The sequence below is a fragment of the Podarcis cretensis genome, assembly GCF_951804945.1.
Source record: "Podarcis cretensis genome assembly, chromosome: 2".
Classification (NCBI taxonomy): domain Eukaryota; kingdom Metazoa; phylum Chordata; class Lepidosauria; order Squamata; family Lacertidae; genus Podarcis; species Podarcis cretensis.
The window spans coordinates 32595622-32616675 of NC_137171.1; the positions used below are offsets into that span (position 1 = coordinate 32595622).

Genomic DNA, 21054 nt, shown 5'->3' on the forward strand with positions numbered 1-21054 from the left:
CTATTTTTCATACATGGCAGGGCTGTCTAGCTTACAGAGTGGATCTGCCTCAGAGGGTATTTTTGGTGTCCCTCCAAGACTCCTATAAATTTGACAGTTTAAAAACTGTTCTGCTGAGATATCTCCCACCATAGTGTTGTAGTGTACCCACTGAGGTGCTTGCAGGGTACAGAACCAACAAAAGTTGGACACCTCTGTGTTGACTTACCTTGCACAGAAGCCTTTCTTCTCTTTGGTGCAGCACCACTGCAAGAAGATCCTAGAGCAGGCATGGCCAAACTTAGCCCTCCTGATGTTTTGGGACTACAACTCCCATCCTCCCCAGCTAACAGGACCAGTGGTCAGGGATGATGGGAACTGTAGTCCCAAAACATCTGGAGGGCCAAGTTTGGCCATGCCTGTCCTAGAGCATACCTTTGGCTGGCTGCCTTCCTATATCTCCCCTACACACCACAGGGTGTGTTTGCTCACCCACCTGGCTGCTTGTATGGGGCATGTGCTGTCTGTATGTGTGCCTGCATTCACCATGTCCATCTCTGGCATGCAGCCTTCGGAGGGGTGGCAAACTCTCTATGCAACCCTTGGGCCACAGATAGTGAGCCACCCCACATATATGACATTTTTTTACAAAGCACACTTGAACATCCCTTCCACTGTTTATACTTGTGAATGGCATTGTTGTGTGAATCAGACTGATTAATCTGTGGAGTAAAAACATTAAAACTACGGTACTTAATTCTTTTTATAGTTTCATGGCTAATGTCACATTTTGTGGCAACAAACTCCATGCTTGCTGCTTTGTCAGTGACTCATGGAAGGCTGAGCAGCTTTAGTTTTCCACTTTGCATGAGCCCTGATTTTCAGAAGTAGCTGGCATCCTTTTCTCAACCCTGGGTATATATGTGTGTGCTTTCACTCTTAAATGTTGGGTCCAGATATATATATTTGAAGCATCTGCTTTGTTTCCTATTCCCTAGCGATACTGTGAAAGCTAGTCATTTTACAAAGTGCCATGGAGATGCATGTAGCTGTCTACATGAGCTGTACGTCATCAAATACGGAGATGAGTTTTGTTCTTTATATGAGTCATCATTCCCTTTCTGACCTACTCTTCTAATTGCTAGTCATTTATTCTTTGGGAATTCATTATCCCCGCCAGTAGCTTTTAACAAACAGGCAGCAGCCTGGAGTGGCAGGTATTTGCCTCTGAGGTACCTGATGTGTGTGACAAATTAAAAGTCGTTTAGAAACCTGACAGTACTTTGCCATGGTTCCACCACCAAAAATGATCCTCCATTCAAGCCTCCTGCATTTCACATGTTGTCTTTGTTCCAAGGTCAGCCCAGGGCAAGGCCATTTAACCGACTGAGAAAATTCTGATGCTGAGCAATGTTCTAGTTAAATAAGAGGCCTTCGGAAGGGATTCTCTTGAAGTCCCTTGTCTCTGTCCGTCTGCATTTCAGTCTCACTAACTGTGGTATCAGGGCAGTGATTGGACTGTGTGTGCTGAACATTGCCAAAGGTCTACACATCTTCCTTCATAGGTCTATTGCTCCCACATTCCCATGAAGGAGAAGATTCCCAATATATGTTTCTTTCAGAGGAAGGAATACCGGAACTCTTAATGTTTTCAATAAACCTTTCTACTGACAAAAGTTACACAGCCGTGGGAATCAGGCGGAGACTGTTACTGCCCTAGGCAAAATCAGAGGTTATCCCCTTGCTTGGATTCATACAACCTCAGTTTCCCATTGCAGTTTTGCTCATGTCTGCCTCAGCTGCTTCTGTGGGTTCTGTAAGGGCTGCAGTCCTAACCCCACTTATGTGGGAGTAAGCTCCATTGAATTCAGTTGGACTTACTTCTGAGTAGACATGGCTAGGATTGCATTGTTAAGGGCACTTCGAGATGAAGGCAATTTAGCAGCACTTTATCATTGCTAATCTGCTTTAAGCTGGAAATGGAATAGCAACTTTGCTTCCAAGCTTCTAATATGCTGTGGTCAAGTGGCAGGCTCCCTTTCCCTTGCTTGAAATATCAGAGGTGACGGTGGAGTAGGGTGAGTTATTTTCATTTTAGCCATTATATGTGAGAAAGGATTAAATGCTCCCCACCCCATGAGAAATGGGCAGCTGAACAACCCAGGAAATGGCTAGAGCAATTTAACAAGCTGCAATAGCAGTACGAGAGGACATCTCTACCTGAAAAAATTGCACTGCTATTCCACTGAGTTTTGTTTTGTCAGATTTTCTGAACTTGGGGGGGGGGGGGAATCCAGAAGCTAAACTGGGAAAACATGAGAGTTGGATGTTTTGTCCCCAATGTTGTTCTTATTTCCCCTAAAAGTAAGTGAATGAAGCCTGGCTATTCCACAGTAAATGCCCAGTGTGGAACCAGGCTAAGAAACAGTCGTTATTTCACATATCTGTGGTTTGATAAAAGGTGCAGAGGTGTTTGGAAGGTGCTTGTTTCCAAAATCCTGAAGCTTATACTGTACTGAGGTTTATACTGTAAACTGTGATCCTCAGATGAAGTGTGGTATATAAATTTAATAAATAAAAAGGTAAAGGTACCCCTGCCCATACGGGCCAGTCTTGACAGACTCTGGGGTTGTGCGCCCATCTCACTCAAGAGGCCAGGGGCCAGCGCTGTCCGGAGACACTTCCGGGTCACGTGGCCAGCGTGACATCGCTGCTCTGGCGAGCCAGAGCCGCACACGGAAACGCCGTTTACCTTCCCGCTGGTAAGCGGTCCCTATTTATCTACTTGCACCCGGAGGTGCTTTCGAACTGCTAGGTTGGCAGGCGCTGGGACCGAGCAGCGGGAGCGCACCCCGCCGCAGGGATTCGAACCGCCGACCTTTCGATCGGCAAGCCCTAGGCGCTGAGGCTTTAACCCACAGCGCCACCTGCGTCCCTGTATTTAATAAATTAATAAATACTATAAATTTAATAAATACTAATACGTAATAATATTCCTCCTTTTTAAAAAGAGTTTGCTGTGTACACCTTTAAAGCACACTCAAAACACTTTCCCTCAGAGAATTCTGGGTACTATAGTTTGTTAAAAGTTGCTGGGAAGTGTAACTGTGAGAGGTAAATCTCAGGGCCCAGAATTCTTTGAGGGAAAGAAGATGCTTTGGATGTGCTCTAAAGATATAGTGTGCATACATAGCCTTTTTTTTTTTTTTTTGGCTGCGCTATGTGTCCTTCACCAAGTTCCCAGCTGTGTCCTCATAACTCTGTCAACACAAGGACATGGTGATGTAGAGTGATCCATGCAAGAGGTTCCATGTGTTCCATGGCTAAGGTTTTATATACTCCTGTTGCTGTGCCATGATTAACTCTTGGGTGAGAAACCTTGATCATGAAGGAATCCTAACTTCTGATGATATGGGGTAGGAAAAGTGTGCTGTTGTTTTGGGCTTTTTACTGACTCCACCAGGAGTTTTTGAATTTACAATCCCTACTTTGCTGACACAGCATTAGAACGGGGCAGGGGTTACCTTTGAACAGGCATAGGATTTCATCTGAACACGATTCCATTTTTGCCACACCTCCGGCTCCACCCATTGGAGAGGACTGTTTGATGTAGTGTTCAGTTACATGACTGAGAAAATCTGGGTTCAAATCCCACCTCAGCCATGAAACGAACTGTGACTCTCTCGGCCTGCCCCACCTTGCAGCAGTCTTGTGAGAGTAAAAGTTGGAGACACACCACCCTGAGGAAGGGTGAGGTTAAACTATACCGTAATAAATAACACACCCACCCCTCTGCTCTGTTATTGTGTCACTGCACTCTTCCACTCATGTAACATAGGTAAAGGGTAAAGGTAAAGGGACCCCTGACCATTAGGTCCAGTCGTGGCCGACTCTGTGGTTGCTGCGCTCATCTCGCTTTATTGGCCAAGGGAGCTGGCGTACAGTTTCCAGGTTATGTGGCCAGCATGACTAAGCTGCTTCTGGTGAACCAGAGCAGCGCACAGAAACGCCGTTTACCTTCCTGCCGGAGCGGTACCTATTTATTTACTAGCACTTTGATGTGCTTTCGAACTGCTAGGTTGGCAGGAGCAGGGACTGAGCAACGGGAGCTCACCCCATCGCGGGGTTTCGAACTGCCGACCTTCTGTTTTTTGTTTTTTTTAAATAGTATTTATTCAAATTTTAAAGATTACAAAGAGAAACAAAAAAAATAAAAACAAAAAAATAAAAAAGACATAAGAAATACAAACAAACAATTAAAAAAAAAGATCAAACCTTTACATAGCTTTTTTTCCTTTACTTATTTCCTTGACCTCCTCACACCTCCCTTTTTTGTATTCTAGTTCAGTTAGATGTTTCAGCAAATCCTTTCCAGCTTTGTTTTTATCCTAATAATTTATCTTAATATACTGTAATTCTTGTCTTTCACCAATTAATAAATCAATTTTAACCTAATCCTTTATATCATTTCTGCTAAAACCACATTACTTCATTCCAACAACCTTCTAACATTCCTTAATTTTGTGATGTTTCTGTAAATAAACTTTAATTTTTTTCCAATCTTCTTCCACCGACTCTTCACCTTGGTCTCGGATGAACCGCCGACCTTCTGATCACCAAGTCCTAGGCTCTGTTGGTTTAACTCACAGCGCCACCGGCGTCCCCCTCATATAACATATTGCCATGCAAATGTATTTTCAATATGCAAGCATCTTTTGTGTTCCACTTTCAAAAGGGAATGTAGCAGTGATCCTGTCTCACCCAAGTGAGTAAAGTATGGAAAGACTGTAGCCCTGTACACATTTAAACAGCCATAGTGTCAGGCTGATAAATGCCTTGGTGTGATGCATTTCCAACAACAAATGTACTTGGCAAGATTAATGCCAAGTACAGCGTGGCTGTTTTCTGCTGTGGTTGTGCTCCAAGATACACATCAACCAAGATCTGACCTCTCTGTTGACTGCCTGTGCATTGGGTTGTGGGCTTCCTGGTTAATGATTGCAGGTGCCCCTTCCCTCCATTATGCTAAGGTCATGGTTATTCTTCCACTCCCATTCCTTATACTGCATTCAGAGCACAAGGTGCCTCCAGGGAGAGGTAAAAGGTCAGAGGGCTGGCATGCCTAATTGCTACAGCCAGCAGAATCTGAGATCTGTGTCCTTGCTGTTTATCTTTAATTTCATCAAGGTTGGCTGAACCAACCTCTAGGCACATACCCATGATTCTTAACATTGTTCAAATTAAAGCCTAGGCCAAAAAGAAAAATAAGTCAGAGGCCCCCTTAGTACTCTCCAAGCACAAAAGGAAAGGCAAAGGTTTTCTCAGCCAAGGGAGCTCTGCTTGTGTGATGAACAAACAGACCTTGTTCTTTCATTACACTTGAGAGTAGCCAGTTTGGCTCATTTCATTCAAAGAATCATACAAAAGCTTGATTAGGTATTTCAAGGGTTCATGTTTCCTCAGACTGCAATGTTCTTCTGAAGGGAACACACAAGGTCTCTGACATTAAGCATTCCCACTGCTGTGTTTGTTTACAACATCACAGCCCATGTTCAGTAACTAGTAAAGCCACCTATTGCACGAGATCCAAGTGTCTAAGACGGACCTCCTCCTCTAACAACATCCTCATTATCATTACCTCCTCTTGACCATAAGATCCCAGGGTGGATTACAGCAATTAACCTGTCCAACAACTACAACTACAGTCAGAGACTACTAGGTAGCTGGGAAAGGGAAATTTTGGTCCGGTCCGACCATGAAGCAGAGTGAAGCATCTGCCATAAGCTCTGGGGCCCCTAAACTAGGATGTTCCTAGATGCAGTGGAAGTTGATATCCTGTCACCAGAGTTGAAGTAAGATTCAGCTGCCAGTTCAGTTGGATTCTGTATGTGGAATGTAAGAGCCCTATCTTGGCCTTTTCCTTAGGCAGCAAAACAACGACCCTGTTGTTTTCACATCTCTTTGTCATGCTCTCCACAGGGAAACCTACTCAGCAACAAACTTTTAGCTGCCAGGTAAAAACCTGCTTATTTTATTTTATTTTTAATTATTTTTTGTTGGTTTTTACACATATTTTCCAACATAACATCCTTTTAAACATCATTTAGAAATTTTTGGCTATCACAGCCTAAGACTTCCTTCAACCTCGACTGATGGTTTTCTAAAGTCTTTCTAATTATGCATTTTGTTACTATAATTATTGCTATAAACTCAAATTTCCAGTACATCTATTCTTAATTCTTTTCACAATAATTTATAAATTACTCCTTACAAAACTTCTTTTAACCCTACAAGCGATGTCAATTGGTAAAAACCTGTTTATTTACCTTAGCTTTTTTGTATATGTTCTGCCGAAGAGAGCACAATTTACCTTAGCTTTTTAAAATGGCTGGCATAACATAGCCTTTCCTCTGCTGCAGCCATACTTAGGTGCCCCATGCCTGCAATTTGCAGTTGGAGGGCAATTCAAATGAGGATGGCGACAAAAGCAAAAGCTAAAGTCCCTTTCCGCACATCATGGTCCTTTTGCAGTTTATGCCCTCCCTCATGTACTTTCATCTTCTTTTTCTTTTTTGCATGCCATTTGTTTTTATACCAGCCACATTAGGGCCAAAGGCATTCACATGTCACATTTAATTGGGCCTTGGCTCTTCATATTTTCTCGCTGTGTTTTTTTAAGCATCTGGTGTTATGTTATTGTCTTTGGTCTCTTGTTTTTAATTCCAAAATTGGAAGTGGAATATATATATATAAATAAATGTGCAGATTCAGGATGTCTTAAGGGAAAGCATATAGGATTTTAAAGACAGGTTGATGCTGGCAAATTTGGCATATCCTTTCCTTTCTCTAAGCAAAAGGTAACAGCAGAACCTCCATGATTCTCGAAATTCCCTTTCAGCCACTTTTGCTGTGTCCCTTTACATTGCTCCATGTCAATACCATTCATGTAAGCAGTATTTGCTTTACTTCAAGATCTGATGGTTTGGATGTTACCCAAGTCATTTGGATAAATGAGGTTGAATTGTATAAGAATCATGGCTGTTTCCAAGCTAAATGTGAGTTTCACATGGCAAAGCATTCTCATTCTCTCTCTCTCCCTCTCTCTCTCTCTCTCTCTCTCTCTCATGTTTTTGAGCATTGAAAACCCTCATCAAACCTGCCATTATAAATGAGAAGCTTCACAAATGCAAAATTAGAAGGTTACAAAAATATATCCTGGAACGAGGAAGGAGAGAGTTTGGGTGAGTCTGCCTACACAACATACATTTAAAGCTTATTTCTTCCCCCAAAGATTCCTGAGAACTGTAGTTTACTCCTCACAACTTGCAGTACCCTTAACAAACTATATGTCCCAGGAGTTCTTGGAGGAAGCCATGGGCTTTAAATATATGGTGTATACTACTGTCCCAACTGAGTGTGCATAGGACTGCAGCCCTGGGTTTTTGGTTTTTTTGTTGCAAGGTTAGAAGGCCAAAGAAAGACGATAAGCTTGGAATTGGTATAAGGAAAGACTGCAGGGGATAGAACTCTACCAGCAAAGATAAGAGATGAAACCACAGATATGGGATTAAGCAGCAAATTGATCAAGATTCTGCAGAGGAAAAGAGATGTCTTAGATGGATTTAGCTGGATAGTAGGTGGATTTTTAGCATCCAATTCTGAGTTGTAGGAAATGGGACAGTGGCAAAAGAAAGTACATGATGTGTTTGTTTAGAGCACAGACAGATAAATAGAGAGCTTTCATCTAACATGAGGAGGGGGAGACTTTGAAGACAGCTTAAAATGCTTCACTATTTATCCTAATCACAGGGTGAGTCAGTGATAAATTATGTTTATCCAGTCCTGTATTCAGCTTTCTGTAATATGGTGAAAGAGCAGCTGATAATATAGTCATACAGTGGGAGCAGATTCTTACCCCTCTCTCCAAAAAGGGGCGGGTGGGGAGAATTGAGTCAGCCAAAATCATGTAATTATTATCTGAGGTAAGAAAGAGACATCATTTATTCCCAACCAGTTCTTAATGCAAAGTTATACACTGTGTAGAACTGGCCAGTTTTCTCTTAAGAAGCCCGTGCCAGCCACTGCTGGGCAAGTGAGGGAACAAATACAAAGGGAATAAGGAACTGAAAAAAATGAAGGTTTAGCTTGACTTGAAAAGTTTGCCATGACAAAAAATGAAGAGAGCTCCTTATCCTTAGGCAGATGAGCTTGAAGATTTCATACAGGTTGACCCTGAATCTGAATTTATACTTAACTAAAGAAAACGCTTATCCAGATGCTAAAGTCCTGAAAGATAATAAAAAATTTAAAAAAAATTCCTTCCAGTAGCACCTTAGAGACCAACTAAGTTTGTTATCGGTATGAGCTTTCATGTGCATGCACAGTGTATCTGAAGAAATGTGCATGCACACGAAAGCTCATACCAATAACAAACTTATTTGGTCTCTAAGGTGCTACTGGAAGGATTTTTTAATTTTTTATTTTGTTTTGACTACGGCAGACCAACACGGCTAGCTACCTGTATCCTGAAAGATACATAGCTATTCCTCTAACCGCCCTTTGTGTCCATGTTGCAGAGGAAAAGCAGCAGCCATTAAGTCATGGTGTCCAGAAAGAAATAAGAGTAGGATGGTGTTTGAAAGTGGGGGAAGGAAATTGTTTAGTGCACTGTGAATGGTTAAGGCTAAGGCAGGGGAGGGACGGCCAGCTTCTGAATTATAATGAAGTTGGAGCCATCTACCAGTAACAGCTTCAATGTTGTGGAACACATGCACTGAGGCATAGCCAGGACGTCCCACACAAAATCCAAAGGAAGAGGTAACATTGGCATGTGGGTTCCCACTCACCCTGTCTCTTCTCCATTTCTGTTGTCTGTTAGTATTTCACAAGACTAATCTAAGATGGCAATCAGAGGAGGGAGATAATGCTTTATTCGGCTATAAGCCCACAAGGTAAAACAAATCAATAGATAAAATAGCATTTTACAATCTAAAATATCAACTAAAATATTTCAACGCATAATCTCTTTCACATTATTTACAATCTCAAAATGTACCGTGTTATGGCCTTGAAAATCAAGATGGTGCATAGAGTTTACTGGATTTTTAATAGTCATGCAGCATTCCATGAAGTCTTTTATATGAAAGAACTGAAATCAGGAATCTAGCAACCTGTAATGTTCTATAAGAGTCAATGTCCTGGAGTAGATAAGCTAGATGTAATTCAGGTGGTTTAGCAGCAATTTCCAGAATGATTGAACTCAGGATCCTTGATCGGGGAACAATGTATAAGGGGCAATTAAACAAGATATGATAGAGGGATTCTATTGATTTGTTGTCACATGCGCATAAAACTGAGGTTTTGCCATTAGAAAATCTATTGCTCAGAACATTTGAGGGGAACACATTAAATCTGGCTCTAACAAATGCGAATCTATGCGACGCAGCCGATAAAGTAGACAGATATCGAGGTATCTGGGACATAGGTGTAATGCCCTGATTTATCGGGGAACATGTACCTCCACCTGTAGTAAGATTTTGTTGCAAATCTACCTCCTCCAATCTTTGTTTGATGACCTTTTTAGCTGTAATTAGATCTAAATTAAGTATATCGGAAGGAGAGATTCCATAAGACAACAGTTTGGAATGGATTTTTGTTGCCCATGGGTTGGTGAATTCATCTCTCCAAAGGCACTGAATAAGATGGTAGTTTGGCAATTTATGCCAAAGGGACAGCCAATAATTAAAGGCATGTCTCCACATCAGAATCTCTAGGGAGGGGATCTTAAGTTCTAGGCGAATGGCAGAGTTGCTTACACAGGAGGGTAGTTTCAAAAGGCGTCTTAGAAAAAGATTTTGTAATGTCACCAGAGGCAAGAGGTTTACAAAGGCGCCCCATAAGGGGACCGCATAGGCCATAGTTGCAACCACTTTTGCACTATAAACTTTTAAGGCGGATGGAACATGCATAGCCCCCTCAGTAAAGAAGAAGCGTAATAGAGCATAGATAAGGGCTTTAACCTTATTTTGTAAATATGTGATATGCGCTTTCCATCCCGTATTATACTGGAAGTAAATTCCTAGATATTGAAATTTGTAAACTTGTTCAATTGGCTTCCCCTCGAGTTCCCATCTATACAGTTTACGACTCCTGGAAAAAATTAGGACTTTAGATTTGGAATGGTTAATAGTAAGTAAATTTGTTTGGCAGTATAACGCAAAAATCTTAAGGGCCCTCCTCAAACCGATTCGAGAATAAGAGAGGATCACCGCATCGTCAGCGTACAATAATAAGGGGCAGCGATAGTCTGCAAGCCTGGGTGCATGAATGGAGGTTTGGGCCTCAGCTAGGGGCGTTCTCATGTCACTAATATAGAGGTTAAAAAGATAGGGGGCAAGGATGCACCCTTGTCGTACCCCCTTATTTATTGGTACAGAGTTTGTGAGATCGCCCTCAGGTGTTAACCTCACCCTAGCGGCCGTCCCTTCATGTAATTTAATCATAAGCCACAACAGCCTTTTATCTATGCCCCACTTTGCCAGTTTTTCCCATAACAGCTCTCTAGAGATACTGTCAAAAGCCGCCTTCAGGTCTATAAAAGCGGCACATAGAAGACCATGAGTAGGGGAAGAATACTTCCGCGCCAAATGATATAGAATTATAGCATGGTCAATAGAAGCACGATTTGGTCTAAACCCGATCTGTTCATGGCCTATCAGATTAGAATCTTCGGCCCATTGGATTAGTCTGGTTAGCAGGAAGCGAGTATAGATTTTCCCAATGATTGATAATAAACTGATGTTACGATAGTTTCCTGGGTCCTCTGGTGGTCCTTTTTTATATATAGGAATTATGATGGACTCCTTCCATGATCTAGGTATCTGGCCCGTGGCATTGATTGCATCGAAGATTTTTGCCAGAATTTTAGCCCACCATGTTGGGTGTTGTTTAATAGCTTCCGCCGGGATCAGATCGGGCCCTGGGGCTTTATCAGTTTTCAGTTTAGCAATTAAATCTACTATTTCCTCCGGGTCAGTATCTGGCCATATGGGCAAGTGACTTGAAAGAGTATCAGATTGAGTGTTGCAGATATCTGTCTGGGAGAAATATTTTCTTAGAAATTGTTCCCATGTCGGGGCTGGGATAACCGTCAATGGGTATTTCCTCGATCTTTTGTTGATTAAATTCCAAAAACTGCGAGAGCTGCGAGGCTTAGAGGCAGCAATCAGCGCTTGCCAGCGTCTTAGCTGCCACTCGTGCTTGGCTGACTTCTGTGCCTGTTTGTAAGCAATTTTGGCCTGCAAGTACTCTGGGGGGAGAGTTTCAGCTCCAGAAGATTTATATCTGTTGTAGATACAACAGAGAGAGAGTCTAGCTTGCTTACATTTGGCATCAAACCAAGGTGCACCGAACCTGGGTTGGTCTCGGTTAACCAGGTGAGCCGGCATCGTAAAGAAGCTAGTTAAATCTGCAGAGAAGTGGGAGAACCACTCCAGTATCTTATTTGGTTCAGACAACTCCGCCAATGAAACAATAAGGGATTCGGAGATATTCCTCTGGAAGAATTCTGCATATTTTTGGGCCTGTTTCATAGACCATTTAATGCCTCTTACTTGAGCTGTGGCATTTAAACCTACTTGAGTTGAGTGTGTACCGCTAACCGGGTGCCAGTCAAGCGATAGCTTGGCAGCTAGAGGTAGGTGGTCACTGGAATGTATATTATCTACTCTGAAATAACAGAAGTTTGAAAATAGGTCTTCTGAAACTAGAAGATAATCTAGGACACTATTTGATGATGTGCCCAAGTGAGTGAATTCACCTGGCACGTCTGGAGGGCAGTTGCCATTTAAAATGTTCAAATTCATACGAATGGTCAACTGATAAAGAAGGACTCCCGCCTCATTCACTCTGATGTCCTTAGATCTTCTTGATGTAAAAGAGATTAAATCAGATTTTGGGTAGGGGGGAGATACCCACCACTTGGCCTTAATTATCCCATCCCAGTTGGCGGCTGTACGTGCATTAAAGTCACCACCCATTATCAATGGAATATTAGGGTACATAGCATAGCATGCCAATAAATGATCTTCCAGAGAATCCCATCTATAATGGAGGTCTGATATAAGACCACCTGGAGGAAGATAAACATTGGTGATTAATAGTGAGAATTTTTCACTTGAAATCAGACCAGTAAAAGCAAAAGGAGGAAAAGTCTGCACTAGCAAGAGTTTAGCTCTCATTTTAAGCGATATGGCGATTGCAAGACCGCCTCTGGACCGGCCACCTTTCTGGGAGGGAATAGCTGGAAGTGATATCAGTTCAAAGCCATTTATATCTATTTTATCTTCTTCCCATGTTTCTTGCAAAAGGATTATCTGAAAAGAGTTTATATAGGACAGAAATTCGGGATCTAATCTTTTCCTTTTCCAGCCAGCAATGTTCCAACTTAGGACTGCTAGCTGGGGACTTCTGTGTTGTTCTTTTAACAGTCAAAACGGAGGGGGGGCAGACTCTCTGTTAGAGACAGAAGATGAAACAAAAAAGTCAGTTATTTTACTTTGCGAAGATGGTAACTGTGAGGAGCCCTCCAAATTAAAGTTTTTAACAATTTGGTTCGACTGTTGGCACGCCGTGGATGATCCACTGAAAGTAGATCCCTGAACAGGAAGTCTCTTCATTTCGAAATTCTTGGTACAACTTGACAGAGAAATACCCAGGGAGGGAGAAATTGAGTCCGTCGGAGGAAACCCTCTCGCAGATTTATCACCCGACATTTGGATGATTTTATTGATGCGTCCCATCAGAGGAGGGACTTTCCACTGGTGATGCCCTGTTCATGCAATGCCATGTAAAATTGATATCCTTCATGGAAGCCTCCACTTGGATCAAAGAGCTTCTAGGACTGATTACAATTGGGGGGGGGGGAGCAATGGCTAAAATGTTTTGATTTGAAAGAGTTAAATTGATCATTTAATCTACTCCTTGATGGTGCCTGATGACTGCTTATTTTTATTTGTTTATTACAAATATTGTGCATGTGTGTTTAAATTCTGTTTTCCCTCTGCGGGGTTATTGGGTTGTTTTTGTTTTTATTTTGTGATTTTATTTTGTGATTTTATCCTGTGAACAGCCCTGAGACTTACGGGTTATAGGGAGGTATATAAATTCAATAATAAATAAAATAAATAAATAAGCTACTACTGATGTCAGGGAGTCCACCTTGAGTATGACTGACCCATAACAAATGCATACATTTTCTCCTCCCCCCCCCCACCTTGTATATTCCCCATCTTGCCCAGCTGAGTCACTCCTTTTGTTTTAACGATTTTGGATTTTATACTCGAGAATCATTGTCTTCTTGCTCTTCCTTATAAATGCCATGAAGCGCTCTAAGTGGCTTGGGGCAAGTTGCTGCCTATCAGCCTACCCTGCCTCACAGGGTTGTTGTGAGGATAAAAGAGTTAAAGTGTGCATGCCACCTTCAGCTCTTTGGACAAAAGGTGGGATATAAGTGCAATACTAAATTAACTAACTGCAATCCTATCTTGCGGGGTCGAAACATCATCTGAAGTCAAACACAATAAGATCGATATTTATTATATTCCTGCAAAATCTTCTCCTAGTAACCTAGCTGTACTTGTTATTAACCATACTTCTTTTACAACTCATTCTACTGTTTGCAGTTGAAAATGTATTAATTCGATTCTGGGCAATCTTTTCTTTCGCACATTAATTCTGTTGCAAAGACCTGCTGTTATTTCTTGTTTAACATTGCAAAAATGAAACTATATCTGCCTTTTGCTATAACTACAACTCTAGTTCAAGTGATTGTTTCTCATCTTGATTGGGCTAATATTAGGCCTGCTGGTTCCCAATTTTTCATCTTCCTCTTATTTCAGCTTTGCTGCTTGTCTGGGCTGCTGTTCTGCTCATGTGTTATCTCTTTTTTTCTTTTCTTATTTTGCTTTACTGGCCCCTTTTTTTCCTTTTTCCATACTTGCTATAAACTCATTTTTACCATTAAGGCCCGTCATGCTCTTGCGCCTTCCTTGATTTCTCCTTGTTGTTCCATCTTGTTCTTCATGCTTTGTTTAATCCTATCTTCAGGCTAAGCCTCCTGCTTTCTATTGTCACTATCTTGTTGTCACTGATCCTGTGGGCCTAAAATGGTCTTTTAATAGATATATTGTACAGGTGCAGTATAAATAAAATGTGGCGACAATCATGAAAACAAGTTTTCATTTCTTTAAAAGTGAAACTGTGGCCAGATAACATTTGCCTCACCTTTATTAAAATGGTGTGGCTATATCTGTTGCTAGATTAAACTGCTTTGAGGAACAGATCCAGGTTACACATACGAAGTTTTCTTACTCCAGGTCATCTTATTTATCCATCTAGCCCAGTGTTGTCTGTTCTGACTGACAGCAGAATTCTGGGGTCTAAGGTAGAGGCATTTCCCCTCATCTGATGTTTGATTCTTTTAAGTAGAAATGCCAGGGATGAAACAAGATTTTATGCATGCAAAGCGTATATTCTATCACTGAGTTATAGTCCCTCGCGAATCAATAGACAGGTTGATTATCCAATGCAGTAAGATAAGATAAACTTTAAGTATTGGTAGGAATTGAGGCGGTATTGCAGGCTGTGGAAGACACTTATTCATTTTGCTGTGTTTATTCAACCATGTGAAGAGTGAATCAGTAACAAACTGTACAATCTCGGAAATTCCTTTTGAAAAAGAGACACTTCTGAGCCATTTCAGCAACTGCTTTCTATTTTTCACTAGGAACTAAGGAGACATTGATCTCCATTTTATGACCATTTATCTGCATTTTATGATCACACAATGCAGTTTGTGAACACATAAAATTCAAGTTCCTAAAATTTCCAGGCAGGTTTTGTTTCACCTTCATGACAGTTCTGAAATAGGTTAGATCCATTGAAGTCTAACAATGGTTAGTTTTTTTTAAGGGTTTTGTCATCGTTTTTAAAGGTTTTAGTCATCTTAATTGCTTGCTTGTTATATCTACTTCCGTTCTCATGCCTAAGGTATTTTATACTTCATTACAACCCTTTTTAAAGCAGATATATTTTGTGGTAAAGGTAAAGGACCCCTGACAGTTAAGTACAGTCGTAGACGACTCTGGGGTTGCGGCGCTCATCTCGCTTTACAGGTCGAGAGAGCCAGTGTTTGTCCGCAAACAGTTTTTCCAGGTCATGTGGCCAGCATGACTAAGCCGCTTCTGGTGCAATGGAACACCGAAACCAGAGCAGCACACGGAAATGCCATTTACCTTCCCGTTGGAGCGGTATTATTTATCTACTTGCACTTTTGGTGTGCTTTTGAACTGCTAGGTTAGCAGGAGCTGGGACCGAGCAACAGGAGCTCACCCCATCGCAGGGATTTGAACCTCCGACCTTCTGATCAGCAAGCCCAAGAGGCTCACGGGTTTAGACCACAGCGCCACCCTCAGCCTATGTATTTTGTGGTAGTTTCCATTGAACTGGGAGAAGCCACCATTGAGTTGAATCCATACTGAGTCACGCTTAACCTTAACAGCTTAAAAATATATTAAAATATCAGCCATCAAAAACTTCCCTAACAGGGCTGCCTTCAGATGTCTTCTAAATGTTATATAGTTGTTTATTTCTTTGACATCTGATGGAGGGCATTCCACAGGGCGGGCGCCACTACCGAGAAGGCCCTCTGCCTGGTTCCCTGTAACTTTGCTTCTCATAGTGAGGGAACTGCCAGAAGGCCTCGGAGCTGGACCTCAGTGTCCGGGCTGAACAATGGGGGTGGAGATGCTCCTTCAGGTATCCTGGACTGAGGCCGTTTAGGGCTTTAAAGGTCAGCACCAACACTTTGAATTGTGCCCAGAAACATACTGGGAGCCAATGTAGGTCTTTCAAGACCAGTGTTATGTGGTCTGTCGCCGCTCCCAGTCACCAGTCTAGCTGCCGCATTCTGGATTAGTCGGACTTTCTGGGTCGCCTTCAAAGGTAGCTTCACATAGAGCATGTTTCAGTAGTCCAAGCAGGAGATAACTAGAGCATGCACCACTCTGGTGAGACAGTCCGCGGGCAGATAGGGTCTCAGCCTGTGTACCAGATGGAGCTGGTAGACAGCTGCCCTGGACACAGAATTGACCTGTGCCTCCATGGACAGCTGTGAGTCCAAACTGACTCCCAGGCTGCGCATCTGCTCCTTCAGGGGCACAGTTACCCCATTTGGGAACAGGGAGTACCCCACACCTGCCCGCCCCCTGTCTCCCCAAAGCAGTACTTCTGTCTTGTCAGGATTTAACCTCAACCCGGTAGCCGCCATCCATCCTCCAACTGCCTCCAGGCACTCACACAGGACCTTCACGGCCTTCACTGGTTCCAATCTGAAAGAGAGGTAGAGCTGGGTATCATCTGCATACTGATGAACACCCAGCCCAAACCTCCTGATTAGATCTCTTGTTATGAAATTCAAGTAACTGCAGGTAGATCCAAGTGGGATATACCCTTGGAATGCTGGCATTGACCAAACGCATCCTTGGAAAAATCAGTGGGCTAACATCTTCATCTATGTATTATTACAGAAGGGTGAGGGAAATGCTGTATAGTCTGAGCACAGGAAGAGGAATCAGATCCTCTCTCCTCTTATCGTTGTTGCTTTCTATAAGTCCTTCGTCTCCTGTATGACTTAGTAGAATAAATCATTAGGTATGTTGACACTTTGCAAGGGTTACTGGAACTGTGGTAATAAGAGATGACATGTGTGCTGATCTTCCCCTACCATGCAATTATTAAAAGCAGGGTGGCTCCGTTGGGACCATGAGCTGACAACCATGTATATGAATGAAGCATGAGGTTGGTTCAAGTTTTGCTAATATCTAGGGAAGAAATAATTCAACACCTGAAGCCTGTGACGAGCATCACCATGACTGATCTCTCAACCTTTCCAGAATGAACACAGGAAGAGCTCTGCTGGATCACACCAAAGATCTAGCTAAGCCAGAATCCTATTGACTGCATTGGACAACCAGATGAGTCCAGTAAACCAACAAGCAAGACATGTAAGTAACAACCCTTCTGTTCCTATTTTCCCTCTTCTCCTGTAATAATTGGTATTTGGAGGCATAAGTTTGCCCTTGAACCTGCAGGTTCCATTTAGCTTTTCAGCTATTAGCTGTTAACTGGCCTGTTCTCCATTCATTTCACTAGTCTCTGTTTGAAGCCATTTAAGCCAGTGACCCTCACAATATCTAGCGGCAGATGATTTTGTCAGCTAATTATGTGTTGTGCAAATATGAATTTTCATTTGCCATCCTAAGTCTATTGCCAGTCAGGTTCACCAAGTGACCCCAAATTCTTCTGTTATGAGAGAGGAAGAAAAATGATCTCCTTTCACTTTCTACACACTGCACACTTTTTTTTACAAACCTCTTATCAGTTATTATTGTTGTTTTATTGATTTATCCCCTGCTTTTTTCCATGACGGACTCAAGGCGGCTTATAGATGAATAGAAACAGCCAAAAATATTTGGGAGGGGGAACAATCATTTAAAAACAATTGAATAGAATTAAAACTATATATAACTATAAAATATCTATTAAAAACACAAAGGTAGTTACAATCAAAACAGCAAGGCACCAGCCCTTTCTTTAAAAGTGGTCAGTTCCCCAAAGCCTGTTGAAATAAGAAGGTCACCTGCCAGCAGAAGGACAAGGAGGGAGCCAGTCTAACTTCTCTAGGGAAGGAATTCCAAAATTTGGGAGCCACCACTGAGAAGGCCCTCTCCTGCTTTGACAGTTGATATCCTTTTAGGCTAGAATAGGGCTGCTTTCTTAAATCAGGTGGTTTCAACTGGCAGCACACTGGCAATTCAACTCACACCACCAGAGGCATTCATGTAGCACTGGTGGAAAAGAAACAGCATCAGCGACAGCTAGCAGTGCTTATTTGTTACTATTTTCCCCACCACCACCAACTGAATGAGCTACTGTAACTGCAGAATACTTAATGCTATGCTGCTCTGTGGCACTTCCAAAAAACAACAACCATACAAATAATCCTGGTGCACTCTGCCCTTGTAGGTAAGCCTAACAACTCCATAAAAGCCATATATTTTCCAAAATTAGTAATCACTTATTGGAGAGGATGATTATAAAGGTCTTTATTGATGGATGAAGAAGTGGCACAGCTACTTTTAGATAAATTGTCCCTTCATTCTGTTGCCAAAAACGTCACTAATATTTTATTATAAAATACCTGGTTTGTGTGGACTCCTGAGATAACATAGTATATTAAGAACTTGACAAATGAAAAGTCTTTCCCATATGCCACAGTTTGTCATTAGTGGCATTAGTAATTATTATCATGGATGGTAACATAAGCACACACTTCATGTAGTCCAACAGTCATAGAGGCATGCTGAAAGCTTGAAAAAGTACTGGTATTAATTAAACTTGGATGACTACGTTATGTACTGCCATTTTCCCTCCACATGATTGACACCTGTGTTCACCAGAAAGACTGTCCAAGGACCACAGCTGATATATTATTACTGAAAAGAATAGCTATCATGATTAATCACATAGATGAATAACAATGATGAAATATCACCAGATAAAATGTGGTTATCATAGCATGTGTGAAATTAAAGTAGTTGACTTGAAGTTAACAATTTATGTACTTCTTTTGGGTGTTCAGTTTTACATTATTATTATTATTTTTTAAAAGTACTCTCCCTTTTCTGTAATACAACATTGGCTTTTCTTCCATAAAGAGATCAAAATGTATTGCTCAGCCCACTTTATACAATGGGAGCAATTGTCAAGGTGTTCACAGTACACTATTGCTCCTGACTGTGAGGTGTTTTGAAAGACCAAAAGATATCTGGGAAACCAGGTAGGAAAGGGTAGCTAATAAACTTCAAGAAAAGAGCTGTGGCTCAGTGTTTAAGACAAAAGAAAAAATGTTTTGCATGCAGAAGGTCACAGGTTCAAGCCCCAGTGAGGAAATAGACATGGCTGAGTCCTTGAGAGCTCCAATATATATAGTACTACAGTCCTCTGGTTTGATATAAGGTGGCTGCATATTTCCATAGTATGGGAGTTCAGAGATATGAAAATCCAAGTGACAGATCATAGGCTGCCTCTAGTAAGTTCAGTTATATCATACTTATTGCCCACTAGACAAGAAGTAGTTGGAATTAACATTTTAAAAGGCTACATGGGTAGCTCATTGGCTGACCTTGCACCAGTCATTCTCTTTTGGTTGGCTTAACCTGCATCAAAGTGTTGATGTAACAAAATGGTGGAAGAGGAAAGAACCTTATATGCCGCCTTCAGCACCTTGGAGGTAGGGTGGTATAAAAATTGGGAAATTTCCAGAATTGTTATATTCATATGCAAATTTAAACAAATGTAATTGATTAAGGCTCAAATCTTAACTCTGCTTAATAGAGAATAAGTGTCATTGAAGACAGTGGGACATATCTGAGTAGAATTGCCCTGCACAATTTCTTTGATTAAGCAACTAAGATAATTGATGACAGCCCTGCTTATTTACTTCTTTCTTTTCTGTCAAACCTTAGTTCCTAAGATCTTGGGAAGAGGGACCTTTTTCGCTTTAACGTATGGTATAAAACAAGGATAGGGAACCTGTGGCCCTCCAGATGTTGTTGGACTTCAACTCCCATCATCCCATTGGCTGTGCTGGCTGGGGCACATGGAAGTTGGGAGTCTAACTACAGGTTTCCATCCCTGCTATGTAGCAGGCACCTGGATGCCTGGTGACCCACCAGCCCTACTAATTCTGCTATGTGCAGTTCAGCTTGAAGTTTTGTATTTAGGAAGTCCTGGTGCTGCTCAGGGACACAACACATGCCTTTCATGCAAAAGGTCCCATATTCAGTGCCCAGCATCTCTAGGTAGGGCTAGGAAAGAGCTGAAACCTTGAACAGTCACTATCAGTCTGTGTGCAAACAATGTTTCTTTCAGAAATGTATTTCCCATTTTCTCCCCCTAGAGGAGCCACTCAAAGCAACTTACGAAATATAAAAACAAGCACAAAAATAAAAACAAGAATTCAACATTAGAACAAATTACCAACAACAAACAAGACTAAAAGCATCATCAGAGAACACAGGGGCTAGAGCTAAAAGCAAGCAAGCAGGCAAGCAAGATACAGCAGAGGTAAAGGCTTCAAAGGCTGGCAGAGCACAAGAGAAAAATAAGCTAATTTCTGAAGGCAGGGAATTCAATGTACAGGGTGCTGCTATAGAGAAAGCCCTTTCATGCATTGCCACCCCACCAACTGTAACTCAGAAAGCAAATGGATGACACAACAGGGCTATGTTCTCTGAATACTGGTTGCTGGAAAATCACAAGCAGGGCGAGCAAGGTTGTGCTAAGGTCCTGCTTGTGGGCTTCCCACAGGCATCTGGTAGCCATTGTGAGAACAGAATGCTGGACTGTATGAGCTTGATCCAGCAGGCCTTTTATGAGTGACACATTCACCTTGAAGCAGACAGTCTTTCAAGTAGCTTGGGCTGAAGCTATTTAGGAATTCAAAGGTAATTACTGAGCCAGGTGGACCAGTGGTCTGACCCAGTATAAGGCAGCTTCCTATGTAACACCAGCGTTGGCTTTTTTAATTTACAAAAGGAAACTTTTAAAAGTTGTACAATATATTATATGGTTATCCAAAGGAACTCACAGCTACACATCTCCTTCCTGTCCCCATTTTATCACCACAACAATCTTGTGAGGTTAGGCTGAGATAAAAGGAGGTTCCAACAACCCCACCCCCTGTATTCAAGGATTGTGCGGGGGGCGGGGTTGTGGGGCAACGCAGGCTAGTCTCATCACTACCACACCCAGCAGCCATGCCCCTTCCCTGCCACCCACACATTTGGCATGCATGCACATAGAGATCCTCCATGCAAACATTGTGTGTGCGCACATATAACCTGGCATGTGCCCCACAACCCCCTTACACTTTCCTTGAACGCATGCCTTCCCACACCACCACCACTACCAACAGCACCATATAAACTCCCCAATAGTGGCTGGCCAAATCCA

General features: G+C 42.0%; 1 protein-coding gene across 1 annotated transcript in view; it reads left to right on the top strand.

Moving 5' to 3' along the window:
- The first annotated feature begins 16931 nt into the window (after window positions 1–16931).
- The window catches only part of LOC307211141 (ankyrin repeat domain-containing protein 40-like), an 84064-nt gene continuing 79941 nt past the window's right edge, over window positions 16932–21054 (top strand). Inside the window, exon 1 of the mRNA XM_079967469.1 lies at window positions 16932–17042. Within this exon, the coding sequence (XP_079823595.1) occupies window positions 17041–17042 (2 nt within the window). The 5' untranslated portion in view covers window positions 16932–17040. The remainder of the gene's footprint in view (window positions 17043–21054) is intronic.